The 16,835-nt window shown below is 41.5% G+C and overlaps 1 protein-coding gene across 2 annotated transcripts in view; it reads left to right on the forward strand.

Annotated features, from left to right (window-relative positions):
- Positions 1–16,835, forward strand: part of fn1b (fibronectin 1b) — a 41,705-nt gene that overhangs the window by 23,794 nt on the left and 1,076 nt on the right. For both annotated transcript variants that reach the window (XM_088992270.1, XM_088992271.1), the window contains 20 exons: positions 810–1,001; positions 1,099–1,188; positions 1,451–1,717; positions 2,613–2,729; positions 3,035–3,196; positions 3,284–3,439; positions 5,978–6,094; positions 6,669–6,938; positions 7,040–7,227; positions 7,947–8,034; positions 8,172–8,351; positions 8,427–8,516; positions 9,227–9,415; positions 9,841–9,930; positions 10,314–10,744; positions 12,509–12,647; positions 14,109–14,270; positions 14,920–15,045; positions 15,491–15,597; positions 15,686–15,775. In XM_088992270.1, the coding sequence (XP_088848396.1) occupies positions 810–1,001; positions 1,099–1,188; positions 1,451–1,717; positions 2,613–2,729; positions 3,035–3,196; positions 3,284–3,439; positions 5,978–6,094; positions 6,669–6,938; positions 7,040–7,227; positions 7,947–8,034; positions 8,172–8,351; positions 8,427–8,516; positions 9,227–9,415; positions 9,841–9,930; positions 10,314–10,744; positions 12,509–12,647; positions 14,109–14,270; positions 14,920–15,045; positions 15,491–15,597; positions 15,686–15,775 (3,251 nt within the window). The remainder of the gene's footprint in view (positions 1–809; positions 1,002–1,098; positions 1,189–1,450; positions 1,718–2,612; positions 2,730–3,034; positions 3,197–3,283; positions 3,440–5,977; positions 6,095–6,668; positions 6,939–7,039; positions 7,228–7,946; positions 8,035–8,171; positions 8,352–8,426; positions 8,517–9,226; positions 9,416–9,840; positions 9,931–10,313; positions 10,745–12,508; positions 12,648–14,108; positions 14,271–14,919; positions 15,046–15,490; positions 15,598–15,685; positions 15,776–16,835) is intronic.

Below are 16,835 nucleotides of genomic sequence, written 5' to 3' on the forward strand. Positions count from 1 at the left end.
CTGTCTCGGCACAGCTACAATTTACACAGCAAGTGCATGTTTCTATATTTTGTGCACGGATGAGCAGGGAGAGATGATGTCCTTCAATTCTGGAATGATGCACATACTGAACAGTGGTGCCATGATTTATGAGTCAATTTTGTTCCATGACCGTCTTCATACCTCCAATCGCTCGTATCTTGAATCAGTGTTTCCTATTAAAATCAATGCAAATGCTATTAATACTTTCTAACCCACCCAAAATTACCCTGAAAATACCACAATATATACAATAGTACATTACAGTATTGTACTGTACACTAACACACAGTAATAACATTTAAATCGAATTTTATTTTTATGTAATTCAATGGACATTGAAATTTAAGAGCAGATTTTCAAACAAAGCAATGTGGTTTAGTTGTCAAGTTTTACAGTAAACTTCCTATTGCAATAAATAGCTTGATGCAAGCACGCATGGCTTCTTTTTTGAAGAATTGTTCAGACTGCACATCACACATTATTTTCCACTTATTTTTAGTTTTCTCATAAACCTAATAGTAAGAAAAATATATTGCTCGGGTGACTGTCAAGTCAATGCAAAACACAACGGTACAAGGACTTTGGCACTTTGTCTGCTGCTGCCATAGCTCATGTGAAAACTTTGCTCATGACGCCAGCCAAAAAAATTGATCAAATGGCAGCCCCAAAAAGTCTGAAATTGATAAACTCATAAATTAAGGAACCGCTGTAGAAGGATTCTGTGAAGTGTTATTGTATGAAGTATTTTTGTACATGAATTGAAGCCTGCTCATCCCTTGTATCATCAGTGATTCCTGCTCCCACCAACTTGCAATTTGGCGGAGTGGGTCCTGACCACATCAGGGTCACGTGGACAGTCCCGCACGTTGCCACCCCGAGCGACATTTCTCGCTTCGTCATCCGCTTCAATCCTGTGACAGAAGACCATGACATTAAAGAGGTCAATGTGGGCGGAGCCTCTAACACTTTCTTGCTGCAGAGTAAGACACAACTCAGCACCAAACTTTTTTTTTGTATGGTTTAAGTTCTTTCCAGCTACTGTCTTCTCACTAAATGCATACGTTCCCATTTGTGCAGACTTGCTTCCTGATACAGAATATCGCATTAGTGTGGTGTACATTTATGGAGAGCGAGAGAGCTATCCAGCCACAGGAACACAGAGGACAAGTGAGTGGCAGATAATGTCTTGTCATTAAGGTGGTACTGTACATAACAATATAGAATGTCGGACATTCATTGAATATCCTTGACATGCAGAGAAAGATCCAGCTATTAGTGTCAACAAAGACTAAATGAAAGCAAAAATAAAAACAAAAAATACATCCATGAATGTAATTTTTTTATAGCCGGCAAGCAACAGCAATGCACATGCTGTGCCTTTCGATCGATCACCTTGAATATGTTTTAAAATAAAGTTTTCTCCTTCCAGCTCTGGATTCCCCAACTGCCTTGGACTTTTCTGACATTCAAACCAATTCCTTCACCATTCACTGGCGGGCTCCGTCCGCTAGTATCACGGGTTATCGGATCCGCCATCAGAAGACGAGCGGTGGGCGCACCAAGGACGAGAGACTTCCTCCCAGCAGGACTCATTACACTTTGACTGGATTGACTCCGGAGACCGAATATCTCATTGCTGTGTACGCTGTCAAGGGCAATCAGGACAGTCAACCTCTGACTGGCACACAGGCCACGAGTGAGTGTCTTGACCACACTGATTTAGTTTAGTTTGTCAGTGGAAATTGCATGTCTACTCTAACATGACTGTTGATGCTGTTGGTAGATCATTCAGAAGCTACAAAATTATATTGCTGAACTGACCAGATGTCTCAACATTTTTTTTTTCAATCATTTTTAATCAAGTCATTAGTTTCTATTCACACACACAACAGTCATGTTATTCACAGCGGTTCCAGTCAACAGCAGGTTTTCAGACACTCTATGGAAAAAAAAACTTGTCGGCATTATTTAGTACATCAGTGTTATGCGATGAGACAGCAAGCAGGTGGAAAAATGATAAAAGTTGACTCAGCCATATCCAGGAAGGATATTTTGAGTTTTCTTTATTTGAAGTCGTGGTGGATATCAGTTTTCGGCAGACCACAGGTAACACTGCTCTCCAGGCTGTCCTTTCTCCCTCTTCTTCTTCCTCCTTTTCCTTTTCCTTTTCCTCCTCCTCCTCCTCGTCCTCTCGTCCTCTTCCTCTTCCTCCTCTTCCTCCTCCTCCTCCTCCTCCTCCTCGAAGTGACTTCCTCAGTCTGGTTTTAAAGGTGGTTCACCTGAGCTTCTGGACAATCAGGACCAAGCGGCAATTGGCCATTCCCAGGTGGTTGCAATCACGTTCTCAGAGACAATTAGCGGTCGCCCGGCTCTACTGTTTTGGATGGGGAGAAATGTGCACCTTTCTCCCATACAAAATCCAGAAAACACGCAATTATTTATCATTTCTTTTAGCATCATGGCAATCAGCTCCCACGTCTCTTTGGGGGTACCAGCAAGTTTGTGCCTCTTTTACCTTTAGTAAATCAAGCAGTGAGAATATTATTTGTCTTGTCATGCAATTTAAACATAATGAATCTTGTCTTTTCCAGTTTCTGATGCTCCCACTGACTTGGAAGTTGTGTCATCCTCGCCCACAAGCATCACCATTCGCTGGGATGCTCCCTCTGTTGCCGTCAATCAATACCGCATCACTTATAGAGGCACAGGTCTGTTTTCTTCTGCGAAATTTTTACAACAATAATTACACACATCCCAGGAAATACGACTGCATTTTTTCCAACTTAATTAACCTCTGGAACATTTTGGTAAATTTTCATGGGTAGTTAAACTTATAATAATATTAAAAATATTTGACATTGAAATTTCCATTGAAGTTATGGGAATCTATATTTAAATTTCAATGAAGAACCAGCATATCATTTGGTAAATTACTGACCAATTTGCATGAAAAATTTGCCATTTCTACATTTTGCATGCACAATCAAAAGTGGGTTTTTCTGTCGATTTCCAGATGGGAGTGCGCCTCAAGAGTTCACCATCCCAGGCACTCAGACCACCGCAACTATCACTGATCTGCAGCCAGGTAGCGACTACACCATCACAGTTTATGCCGTTACTGGCCGAGGGGATAATCCTGCCTCCAACACCCCGGTGTACATCACACACAAGACGGGTAAAGAAATGAAAAGAATACACAACCACATAATACACACACACATGCACTAACCGATGAATGTTTGAAATTATGTTTGTGGTGTAGATATTGAGCCGCCTGCTCACATGGATGTGACTGATGTGAGCGACAACGCAATCACTGTCCGCTGGTCCCCTGCTCGAGGACCCATCACAGGCTATCGAGTCACAGGTGCACCTAAAAATGGCCTCGGACCATCCTACTCACGGGATGTCTCTCCTGGTAAGGGCTATTTTGATCGAATAAGATATTTGAGATGAAACACCAATCAATGAATGAATCCAATCAGGGTTATTTTCGGCCTAATTCCCACTGATTCTTAATTTAAGATGCCAAGTACCTATGCCAGGGGTGGGCAAACTTTTTGACTCGCGGGCCGCATTGGGTTCTAAAATTTGACAGAGGGGCCAGGAGCATTTGGAGGGAGTGTTTGGGCCGGAAATACTCCGAACAAGTTATGTCCATAATTTATAAAATCACTTCAAATGACTTCGACTGAGCGTATTTTACAAAGATTCCACAGCATATAGCTATAGTTTACGGTTTAAGACTTGCGCTGAATATTCATGAAGTCTAGTTTTCGAGTTGATGACGATCCCCATGTGACGTCACGTTTGGACCGCCCCTGATCCGTGTTGATCCGTGTTGATGGTGAAATTAGAAGGAAAACACATAAATAACGCCATGGTGAATCGTTGTGTGTTGCACCAAGACAACTATTTGATATTCGCTGACACAAATTCCCAGCTGACAAATCAGCCCATTTCCAACGGAGCTTGGGCGCAATCTTCTGCTTTTTCTGGGTGCTACATTTCTGTCCTTCACGGCTCGAATTGATATGGGAGGACTCCTAGAATCAATTGCAAACATTTATGCTTTCCTCTTCAGAAGAACAAGAACAAGAAAACATCTTCTCCGAATCTGAAGCCATTGTTTTGATTCTCGAGCAAGGCAAGACGTCTTGGCGTGACGTCACGAACAAGGGGGTGGGACCTTCTGAAACTGGCCATTTCCGGATTCATTTTGAAGTCATTTTTATTGGTGTTTTTCATTTAACTAAAAATATCAGCCTGCCTGATTTGGGTATTTTAGATGCTATAAAACGTTTTTCTGATGTCAGTGGGAAACACAAAAAAATGGTACCGGTTGTCCTTTAAATGTAGTGTGTACAAACCTCATAGCACAGTCAGACCCCAATTTATTAACTGTCTTTCAAATGTGAAAGATATTCCTGATCAGGTAAATTTGTCTCAAGGAATATGGCGTTTACATACTATTTCGCAGATACTTCGCAGAGGAGGAAATGGAAATAGATTAAAATAACATATGCACTGTGATTTATCAAGATTGCGTCTGTTTTTAAGTTTCCATCGAAGGGGCAAAGTTAAAGAAATCAACATTTATTGAAAAATGGAATCACTTTCAACATTCAAAACATATTATTACACAACGAAATATTCAAGCTCAATAATACCTACTTGTGTTAAATTCCGCCAAATCATAGATGGTTTGTCCTGACCGCGCGCTCAACAAACTCCTCACTGACGCTCTCGCTTTCACGCGCTAACAATACACGTGTACCGTCACCAAGCACACAAACATAGACTACCTGCAGTTGAAATTTGCATACTCGGCTCGGCAGCCAATCAGAAGCCTGCTTCTTTCTTCCGGACTTTCGCAAGCGTTACAAAGTCGTGCAATTGCATGCCATTTTCCAAAATAGATGCACAGAACCTAAGACTAGAAGAAAGATTCAAAAGAAGCTAACAACATATGTGACGCTACAAAACGTAAATTTACATTAAACCGTGACTGTAAAGTGTACGTGAGACTTATGAAAGGGGCTTAGTGGCTCGTAGGAAGCAATGCCAACGTTGCATTGTGCACCACAATGGCAATCGACTACTGTAGCAAAATTTACAGCTATGCGCATTTGCCGTAAATTAAGCAAGGTAGCATTTGTAGTTGGTGCATTCTTGATTTAAAAAAAAACTTTATACTTTGTGACAATGTTTTTTTAATGGGATTGGTTTCATTTTGCTTCAAGTTGTGAAAAATGGGGCAGGTAACTTTTCAGTTATCTGCCCTGTTGTTCGCTAGCTTTTTGTCATGAGTTTTAGACACTGTACTATAATTTGGGCAAGTTCGGCGGGCCGGATTGAAAAGCCTCACGGGCCGTATGTGGCCCGCGGGCCGTAGTTTGCCCATGTCTGACCTATGCCAAGTACCACCTCAAGTAAGACTATCTTCAACATTCAATTATACATGCGTAGTTGGTGTTCATCAAAAACCAGATGGTGTTTTTGTCCTAAAAGTCCCCCCCCCATTAACACTGTGCTTAAATATAGGAAAATTGACCAAAAAAATCTATTCAAATTAATAGCATGCCAAATGCCAATAAAAAGTATCCAATTCACTTACTTTTGAAAGACTTAATTGAAATAAGTGTTTAAAAACACATTTTAAATTATTAAATGCAAGTGTATTGAACTCAAGTTCCGTTGGTAAATGCAGTACAACTAAACTGTGTCTCCCACGAGAGAGAGCCCGACTGCACAATACTTTAAGAATCACCTCGGCCATTTCAAATAATATCCGTATTGGCCAAAAATGTGAAACAGGCCAGCAAGTTTCCAAATACTACTGCAAATGTGTCGTGTCCCAAAACCAGGCTCGATATTTTGTGTGGACTCCTATCTACTCAAAGCACATGTTCGGTGTGGCATTTTCCATTCACGCTCTGCACCCTCTGCTTTACAGCTCAAACTGAGATGACCCTCACAGGCCTGATGCCAACTGTTGAGTACGTTGTCAGCATCTCTGCCCTGGGCACTGACGGCCAGCCCTCCTCTGCAGTGGTGGAGAATGCTATCACAGGTATGCTTGAAAAGCATACCTTGAAAAGAAGATCAGCATTATAAGACAACTTTTTTTCCTGACAAATCTTCTCGAGCGAAATAATTTTGGTTTGTCAAAGAAAGTTTGACAATGCTTCTATAATTGAATCTAGCTCGTTGTACACCAGTCATAACTCAACAATTGGATGGCTCAAACGTCCTTGTGCAGTTCAGTACTTACTGCTTTGTCCCTCAAAAATGTTTGAGACAGCCTCACCATCGTTTTCACGCTACCCCCATAGCCAGGGGGGCCAATCTCATTTTTTGCAGTGAGCCACATTTTAGTGATGGTTTCCTCTCAGGGGCTGTTATGAATTTAGGGAGACCATTAGAATGTTTAACCCCCTCTGCATATTACACACAGCTGCACAACAAATTAAAGTCAAGAATAATGTCTGTTATTATGGTTTACATGGGGCAATTAGAAATTTTAGTTCAGACTTTAGCAAGCATCATGGCACTAGACATGCTTGATTTGCTTTAGCGGGCACAAAAAGATTATGTGGAGGGCCAGATTTGGCTCTGGGCCTTGACTTTGACACCTGTGCCCGCAGCCATGGATCGTCCAAAGGACTTGACCTTCTCTGACATCGACGCCAACTCCATGCGCATCGCTTGGGGCAGTCCAGAGGGCACAGTGACATCGTACCGCGTTCTCTACTCCAGCCCGGAAGATGGGGAGAGGGAGCTGCGTCCGTCACCCAGAGGCGACCAGGACAACGTGGCCATAAAAGGTCTTCGGGCCGGGACGGAGTACACTGTCAAAGTCATTGCTCTCCACGGGCGCACACCGAGCACACCGTTGGTGGGAACACAGGCCACAGGTGGACAACACTTAGATGATATACTTTCTTGAGTAATGATGTAAAGAGTCCAAATTCCTGATGCATTTGCTTATTTGTCTGCATATGTCTGTGCCTCTCAGTCATCCCTGCTCCGTCCAACCTGATCATCTCAGAGATGCGGCCGACTTCCTTCGAGGTCTCATGGCAGGCACCCAACGCACGACTGACGGGATACCGTGTGGTCGTCAACCCCGAGAACATCAACAGTCCCTCCAAGGAACTCAATGTTGCTCCTGACACAACACGAGTGGTCATACCCGGCCTAATGGTAAAAAATTTGGTTGTATGAATGCTAGACTTCTGCTGCTATTCAAACGTGGCAAAGTACTCATATTCTTAACTTTCGTGGCTCTTGCAAAAAAGAAGCACTGATTCAACTTTTGTACTTCAATGAAGTTCAAAAAGTATGAAGTTCTCACCAAAGTACAAATGTAAAAATAGTTTGTTTTACTTTCGATTATATACAATACTGCTATTATAGTTTCTCCCTTTTATTAACTCATGTAGTGAGGAAACATAAAATTAATGTCATATTTTGTTCACTATTAGCGGTGGTTGGCTTAACTTTTATCTTATCAAAATGTTTTTCCATCACGGTCCTAAAGTAATGAACTTGAGTCAGAAAAATTAATTGACCAATAACAACAACAAAAAAACATATACCCATTTGTATGTTTTCTTCCAGACTATATCGAGATATTTTTTTTTGATGACAGAAGTTGCTATTTTTTGACACAATGCATGGCATATTCTCTAAGATGTATTTTTGTGGCCAACAAATCTTGCATGGAGCCATCCCGTTTTAACAAAATGAAGCATAGAATGTTCAAATGTCTGTTTTTAAATGAGTGACGCACAATAAAATGTCATCGGAACAGATCTATTTCAGTCAAATACAAATACTGTACCATCAACTAAACCATCTGTCCATCCTTGCTTCCCACCGCTGTTACCAAGAACTACCTAATGTGTGAATTTGTACCACAGGTGGCAACCAAATACCAAATCCACGTCTATGCTCTGAAGAACTCTGTCACCAGCAGACCACTGGAAGGAGAGGCAACCACACTGGAAGGTAATCACACATCCCCGGCGTCTCCTATCACAAGCAAAGTGGGTGTAACTGGCATATAGTTGTCAAATTAACTGACAAACAAGGACCTGCGTAAAAAGTAGCTCGTAAATAATCCAAGACCAACCTTTCCCACGCAGATGTAAGTCCGCCTCGCCGTGTGCGTATTATGGAGGTGAGGGACGACTCGTTCACCCTGAACTGGCGTGCTAAAGTGGAAACCATTACGGGTTTTCTCATTGAAGCTACGCCCCAGGGTGGCTCACGCCCCACGGTCACCAAGACCATTCCAGCAGATGCATATACTTACACGGTCACAGGTAGAACACACAGACACACACACAAAAGATTTCACAAGAAATTGTATTTTCTCACTGCTTGCTGTGTTTTTGCAGGTCTCAAGCCTGGTACCACATATTCTGTTCACCTGTACACTCTGAATGGCAATACAAGGAGTGCCCCAGCTTCGCTTACTGTTCAAACAGGTATGGTGACTGTGTGTCTGTGTGATATATGCCGTTCCTACTCAAGTTAACTAGGAGTATATGCATTCAAATTCTGGCTACGGCCGAAAATGTTGGTCATTTTTTTAGTTGGAACCGCTTACCTATTTGCAGCAGATAGCAATCGAACCTACTGTGAAGAACGAATATACACGAATAATTAATATTCACTCCTAAATGTGTTTTTAATTACCTGTACATGCTGAGGATGTCTGTGAAAGCTCTCAGTCGTACAGGAGTGGTCCATCGATGAGAAGGTTTCTTCAGCCGTCTTCTGCACTTCTTTGAAGGTGTCGGACGTTTCACTCCTTATCCAAGAGGCTTCGTCAGCGAACTTAAATTTTGCTGGTAGCTGACGAAGCCTCTTGGATAAGAAGCGAAACGTTCGACACCTTCAAAGAAGTACAGATGACGGCTGAAGAAACCTTCTGATCGATGCTGAGGATGGTGGTGAATGCCTACTAAGATACCCTCCCACTCTCAAAAAAAAAAAAGAATTCCATAAATTGACACATTTGTGAATGTGAATGCTGAAACTGATGCAGGAGTTCACTATGTTGACAACGCATTGGAGGTTGATGCACAATATAACACTTCACCACTTCAGGACAAAATTTGGGAACCCCCGTATGATTAGAAATCAAATTGCCATCCGAATATCCCGTTATTCACAATCATATTTTTCTTTGCAGCTAAACCGGTGGTCCAAGCTCCCACCAACCTCCAGGTTACATCTCTGACCCCCACCGACATCTCCTTCACGTGGCAACCTCCCGCCACGCTCATCACAGGCTACTACGTCACCTACGCGGAGCCCAGAGCGACGCCACAGGAGCTGAAGCCACGGCCCCACGCTGGACAGAACTATGCCACCATATCTGGTAGGTTTTTGTTTAACTACAATAATTACGTTTTTTGTCCACCTTCATTACTTTCTTGAGAAAAATGTTCGCTGTGTTAATCCAAATGTAAAAAAATTATAATCCTAGGTAGGTTTTTTTTGTGATGATTTTGTTTGTGTGATTTCCAATGTCAGCTCTGTAAATGTATCAATTGTAATTTTTACTGTCAAATACTGTGTTGTCTTTGGTAGTGGAAGACTTAGAATGATTTTTTTAACATTGTTTTTCAACCTATACATTGTGCCAATAAACTGGAATTTGAAGTGTTAACACAAAAATAGAATGCATCTTTTATACTCATGACCATAATTGATGTCAGTTAAAAACTTCACGTCGTAAACAAAGCAAAAACAATCAACACAAACTTTAACACTGAATGTGTCTTCTTGTGCTTCCATGATCAGGCCTGAAACCGGACACTGAATATATCATCAGAATTGTTGCCATCCAAAACACACAGAGAAGCACTCCACTTGTGGGCAGAATTAGAACTCGTAAGTGTTTCAAATTGTTTATCTTTCAAATTGTGATTGTCACCCTGTGCTGTTAGGGTGGGGAGTTCCTGTCATTACGTTGGCAGAGTTTTAGCTTCTAAATAAATTCCAGCAACTTTTACAATGCCTTGCAAAAATCATATACCATGTGATCCATCTATCCTTCCTCCCTTCCTTCCATACATCCATCCACCCACTAAACCCACTTCCATCCATCCACTGCCACTGCCACTGAACTGTACTTAGCAAGCATACAGTTGTGGATAAAAGAAATGTTTCAGACACTGCACAATTTCACCACAATTTCAACATTTAATTCTGTGGTACACATGCAATCGCACTTTGAGAATCACTGGTCTGAGTTACTTTGTCTCGTTCACCAGAACCAGAGTCTTTGCTCCCTCTGCCACTACCTCGCCACCCTGGGGATGTCACCGATAGACTGGACGTGCCTGGGACAAATTTGGACAACAGAGTCCAGCTAGTGGGCAACAACGGCCAGGACGGCCTCGGTGGTCAGAGCCAACATGTGGAGTACACCGAATACAACAACAACAACAACCAGGCCACCCCACATACCCCGTACGGGCAAGTCCAAGAGCCCCTGGTCTTCGTGCCCCTACCTGACCCCAATGGCCGGCGCAAGCCCTACGTGAAGCTCAATGTGCCCTATGGCACCATATTTGCCAATGAGACAGGTCTCCCGCAGGAGGCTCAAACGAGGACCCCCATTTCCTGGAAGCCGTACAGTCAGAGCAATGCCTACTTGGTCTCGTGCAATCCGGTCACGCAATTGGATGAGAAAATGTTCCAGGTAAGAGCGGCAATGCAAAGCAGTGTGAGCATTCAAGCAAAATCCGAGACACGCACCTTGAGGTCCATGTACTCGTAGTTTTCATTCTTAACTCATTCACTGCCATCCTTGAAATTATTCAGGATTTGAAAATATGACAAGGAGCGCCATTCCCAATGTGTTCAGGTTTTGTTTTTTCTTGCGAGGGGTGCCGATAAAGCGATGGTGAGAACTCTGTCCATGTTTTCCCTTCCACGAAGGGGCAGCATTTGCCTTTCGTACTGCCACCCCTACTTGAACCTCATGTTACTCCAGACCCATATAACCTAGGAATTAACTCTTTTCTCTGATAAAAGAAGAGAGTCTGAGGTTTCTTATGCTGCATTGAATGTTTATGTAGTCCAAAAACTCAATATTCTGTGGGTCCTGGAATTTAAGTGAGGCTGACAAAAAACATGGCACTGCAGTGGACACATTTTTGCACGTCTCGCATTGAATGATTTAAAGAAAGGCAGCTTTTGTTATTTCATGCGTTTCAACAGAAACATTTAAGAAATGTAAAACGTAGAGAAATTTACTCAAATTACATACAGAATAGGAACATGGTTTAGGAATAAATGGATGATAGCACTGAAAGCACTGAATTACACGTTTTTATCCAAAATAATAACCAAACAAAAAAATAGTTTTTCATATGGATGCAATAGCTAATTTCAGTACCATTGACAGCCATTTGCATGCAGCATAGCAGCTTAATGTTTTGATTCACCATGTTTGCTTTGAATACTGGGTTGCACTCAATGACTCAAGACTGCACAATGCAGAACCCGACTGAGTTTTCATTGATTTCCCCCGAGCATTTCTTGAATATGTTCAAGACCTTCGCCATTCAGTGATTTATATTTCAGAAGCAGTATTTTAACATCTATTTTCCGGCTAACTCCGAGCCAGTAAAACATTTTAGAACAATTGTTGTAGTGCAAGATTTCATTTCAGTGTACACTACTGAAACAACTCATGTGTCTTCTTATGAACCCTTTCAGGGTTCCTACAGAGGCCGGCTTATGTTATCAAGTTACAGGATGCATGAAAGGATTAGCGTTTTTTGTTTTTTTTACTGTTGTATGACATTTTGAGACAAAAGTTGCTATACCATACTACACGTCTGTGTAAGCTCTCAGTCGTACAGGAGTGGTCCATCGATGAGAAGGTTTCTTCAGCCGTCATCTGTACAAATGTGAATTTGTATTTAATTCACATCATCTGTCATCTGTCGTCATCTGTACAAATGTGAATTTGTATTTAATTCACATTTGTACAGATGACGGCTGAAGAAACCTTCTCATCGATATACCATACTACAGTATTCACACAACTAGATGTTACTTATTACATATTAGCATATTTGACTTTACTTGTAAGGCAAAAATGTGTACGAGTTGTCATCTCCGTACTACTAGCATTATTAACTATGGCTCTATTAGTATCCCAAAAGAGTGTACAGTACTACTAAATGAGCTTCATGGTGGACACCAGTCATTTAAGCAATTGTTTGATATGCATCTTGAAGGTGTACAAGTAGTCCAGCAGTGCCACTAGTAGTGGAGAATATGTTTCTGATAAGGTACAATCATGTCACGAATGGACTGAAATGTCAATAGACGCACCTTCAAATGGATTTCAATGATATCAAATAAATGCTCAAAAGATTTGTCATAAGCATCTGCTTTCTTAGCGATTTCCTCATACAACGGTGCCGTTTCATTTTTCGATGCATCTGTCCAGGTGCGACTGCCAGGCACAGTCACCACTGCCACGCTGGTCGGCCTTACCCCTGGAGCCGACTACAACGTGCTGGTGGAGGCTCTGAAGGGAGCGCTCAAACACAAGGTCCTCGAGCAGATTGTCACCGCTGCAAACACAAGTGAGTCCACAAAAACCTTGAGCACGCTCCCATGGAAAGCCCTTTGAACATTTCATCCATATCCTTGATGTACTGCTACACTCTTTGTTCTCGTCAGTAGAACAAATTTGGCATACAGCTGAGGAAAAACTGTGGTCCTAATTGAGACCTGAACTGCCCTTGAGATACAAATGACTATACAGTACTTATGTGTTTTCTGAGATACACGCCTTGAAAGAAATCATATATAATGCCTCAGTAATGTCCATTTAGATTTTTTTGAATAATGAATACAAAAGACCATTGACGGGCTCAGAGAATCAATTGCATGTCACTGTTATAACCATTTAAAGGACAACCGACATCTCCGGACAAGTTCTGTCCATAATTTGTAAAATCGCTTCAAATGACTTCGACTGAGCGTATTTTACAGAGATTGGACCGCATAAAGCTATATTTTACGTTTTAAGACTCGCACTGAATATTCTGGAAGTCTTGTTTTTGAGTTGGTGACGAGTCCTCACGCTACGTCACTGAAGGAACGCCCCTAACCGAGAAATGACATACCTTGCATCACCTCAATGCATTTTGCGGTACTTTGTTTGGTCTGAAAACTTCGTGTTGATCAGTGTTGATGGCGAAAGTAGAAGGAAAACACATAAATAACGCGATGGTGAATCGTTGTGTGTTGCACCAAGACTACGACAGTGTATTTGACAGGAGACAATTTCCACGGAGCTTTGTCGCCATCTTCTGCCTTTTTTGGGGTACTGTGAGTACTAAAGAGTTTGTCGCTACATTTCTCTGCATCAAAATGACCGGAATAAATTCTTTAATCGATTGCAAGCATGTATGCTTTCCTCTTCAGTACTATTTGAATTATATTCCTAACTGGATGAGTACAAGAAAGCATCTTTTCCGAAGGCAAGACGTCTTGGCGTGACACCACAAACAAGGGGGCGGGGCCTTTTGAAACTGGCCACTTCCGGGTTCAATTTGAAGTAGTTTTTGGACACTTTAAGTCATTTTTATTAGTGTTTTGCATTTCACTAAAAAGATCAGCCTGCGTGTTTTGGGTATTTTAGATGCTATAAAACGTTTTTCTGATGTCAGGAAACAAAAAAGTGAAAACGGTTGTCCTTTAAGTAACATATGTTTGAACACAAATGGTGGAGCAAAATGCTGACAGACAATATACTGCAACAACACAGATGTATAATTTAATTGTCCTCTAAATGGGTAGTTTTGCTGCTGCTAACTAAGACATTTTCTCTGTGTATATTTGTATGTCTGTATTATACTGCTCATTGGTGACCAAGGAGCAGCACGCTCCATCAAAGTGAAGCAAAAACTTTGGCAAAAACAATTGAATTCTGCATAATCTGTTTCATGATGCCATGACTGCATGTTTTACAAAGTACACCATCTCACCCATTGGCTTTTATTTCAATGTGATTGCGACTTTCTTATCTATCTTCCAAGTCCAAGAGGGAGCGCCTCCCACAGACGACACCTGCTACGACACGCTGACGGCTACCTACCACAATGTCGGCGCTCAGTGGGAACGCATGTCCGAGACGGGCTTCAAACTGTGGTGCACATGTCTGGGTCTTGGAAGGGGCCATTTCAGATGTGACTCCTCCAGTATGTGACAACCTTGATATGTGATATATGTATATAGAACATGTAGAGAAGGTCCAGTTTATTTAACTCATTCACTGCCATTCACTAATTTATTCGGGAATTGAAAATATAATGTAGAGCACCCGTCCCTGAATTTGTTTGGGTTTTGTTTTTCATGCTTGGGTGCAGATAAAGCGCTGGCCATGGTCTGGCAATGCATTTCCCTTTTTTCCATGTTAGCGCTTTGTTCCAGCTTCAGCTGTTGTTAAAGCGTTATAGGAACCAATATCTACAGTATGTATTGCATTGTATTTTGGACAGCCACCCTCATTTCAAGCTCATATAACTTCAGACCCATATAATTTAGGAATTAACTCTTTTTTTTCTGATGAAAGAAGAGCGTCTAAGGTTTCTTACGCTGCATTGAATGTTTATGTAGTCCTAAAAGTCAATATTCTGTGGGTCCTGGAATTTGAGTGACAATGACAAAAAACATTAGCACTGAAGTGGACACAATTTTTGCACGTCTGGCAGTGAATAAGTTAAATTCGGTGTGTTTTTAGTTCATGCTGAAATTTCATACGCAAGGTGACTATGCCTAACTTTGTCGGACGGTTTGGAAGGTAAAGAGTGTATTTCACTTGGTTCTTTTTTGATATTGTCCATTAAGAGTGGTGCCATGACAACGGGCAAAACTACCGCGTCGGTGACAAGTGGGACCGGCAAGCAGAGAACAATCACCTGATGAGCTGCACCTGTCTGGGCAACGGCAAAGGAGAGTTCAAGTGTGAACCACGTAAGCCTTTGATACTTTTTGTTTGTAGTTTTCCAACTGGGGTTGCCAAATCCTAAACTACAATGTCACCTGCATATTTGTGCTCTGGCCAAAACCAGAACAAAAACAAAAACAATCTAATATTAAAGCATTGCTTTAGCTCAATTTGGCACAAAAGTGCTTTGCTTCCATCTTGTGGCATCTTGTTGCCACAAGTGAGGGGCGGATTTTCATTGAGGAGCCATTGCCCACTTTAATAGAAACGTTCTCCACAATCTCAAGGCATCTATCGGCAATTATAAACTGTTTTGGGGACATCAGTTACATGTTGCTTTTCAGGTGTCAGAACAAGGCTTGATCACTGTGCGTCATATGCTTTTTTTTTTTTTTTTTTTTTTTTTTTTTTTTTGGGGGGGGGGGGGGGGTTCGTTGGCACCCACATGTGAACCCAAATGTTGTTTTTCAGATGAATCTGTGTGCTACGATGAAGGGAAAACCTTCCAAATGGGCAACCAGTGGCAGAAAGAGTACCTGGGCGCCATCTGCACCTGCACATGCTATGGCGGACAACGGGTACCGTGCGGCGGTCTTTGTTTAATCGCAATGGATGGTTTTGTACGTTCAAGTCCAAGGTGTGATTGTTTCTCTTTCATTTGAACAGGGCTGGCAATGCGAGAATTGCCGCAGACCGGCCTCCGATGCTGATTTGCTGCAGCCTGTTCAATATGGAGCAGATACGTTGCGTAATCAGGTAAGTAATATGTTTCAGCATTTAATCAATATGCTTTTTATTCAATTCAACTCATTCACTGCCAGACGATGTGCAAAAATGTGACTACTCCAGTGCCACGGTTTTTGTTATTTTCACTCAAATTGCAGGACCCACAGAATATTGAGTTTTAGGCCAACATTCAATGCAGCGTAAGAAACCTTAGAGTTAATTCCAAAGTTATATGGGTCTGGAGTTGTTGGATCAAAGTTGTTGTTCTTCTCCTGGTTCATGTTCTTCGCTCGAATTGGTCTAAATACTCAATCATCAGTAATCGAAATGATGAACAGAAAGATTATTTACCTGGATGTGTAACAAGAAAGCATATTGTCCGAATCAGAAGCCATTGTTTTGATTCTCCAGCAATGCAAGACGTATTGGTGTGACGTCACGAACTGGGGGCGGGACTTTCTGAGAATGCTCAATTCGCAGCTCAATTTTTTTGCAGATTTTGGACACTTTAAGTCATTTTTATTGGTGTTTTGCATTTGAATAAAAAATATCATACTGCGTGTTTTGGGTATCTTAGATGCTATAAAACGTTTTTCTGAGGTCAGTTTGGAAACAAAAAAGTGATGTTGGTTGTCCTTTAAGGCGTGAAACATTAGACTGAAAGCTGATATGAGAATAGTTGAGTGCAGTTATAAGGTAAACTATATATATATATATATATATATATATATATATATATATATATATATATTTGCTGCAGCCTGTTCAATATGGAGCAGATATGTTGCGTAAACAGGTAAGTAATAGGTTGTTATATATCATAACAACGTAGACTAAACTTAGACACGTAAATGAGTGGTTTATAATAAGCATTGAATGTTTAAGAATGTGCATATATAAAATAGTCCTATCAGGTGTTATCTGAGCTTCAAATGGGAGTGACTGTACATATCCTGAACAAAATCGGGAATGGCACTCCACGTCATGCTTTTCAATTCCCGAATAAATTTGTGGATGGCAGGGAATAAGTTCAGATCCGTGCACGAGTGCACTTTATGTTCTCGCTTTTAAGGCAATTCAGTGCACTTAG

The sequence above is a fragment of the Hippocampus bargibanti genome, linkage group LG03, assembly GCF_051943395.1.
Source record: "Hippocampus bargibanti isolate YZ-2025 linkage group LG03, ASM5194339v1, whole genome shotgun sequence".
Taxonomy (NCBI): domain Eukaryota; kingdom Metazoa; phylum Chordata; class Actinopteri; order Syngnathiformes; family Syngnathidae; genus Hippocampus; species Hippocampus bargibanti.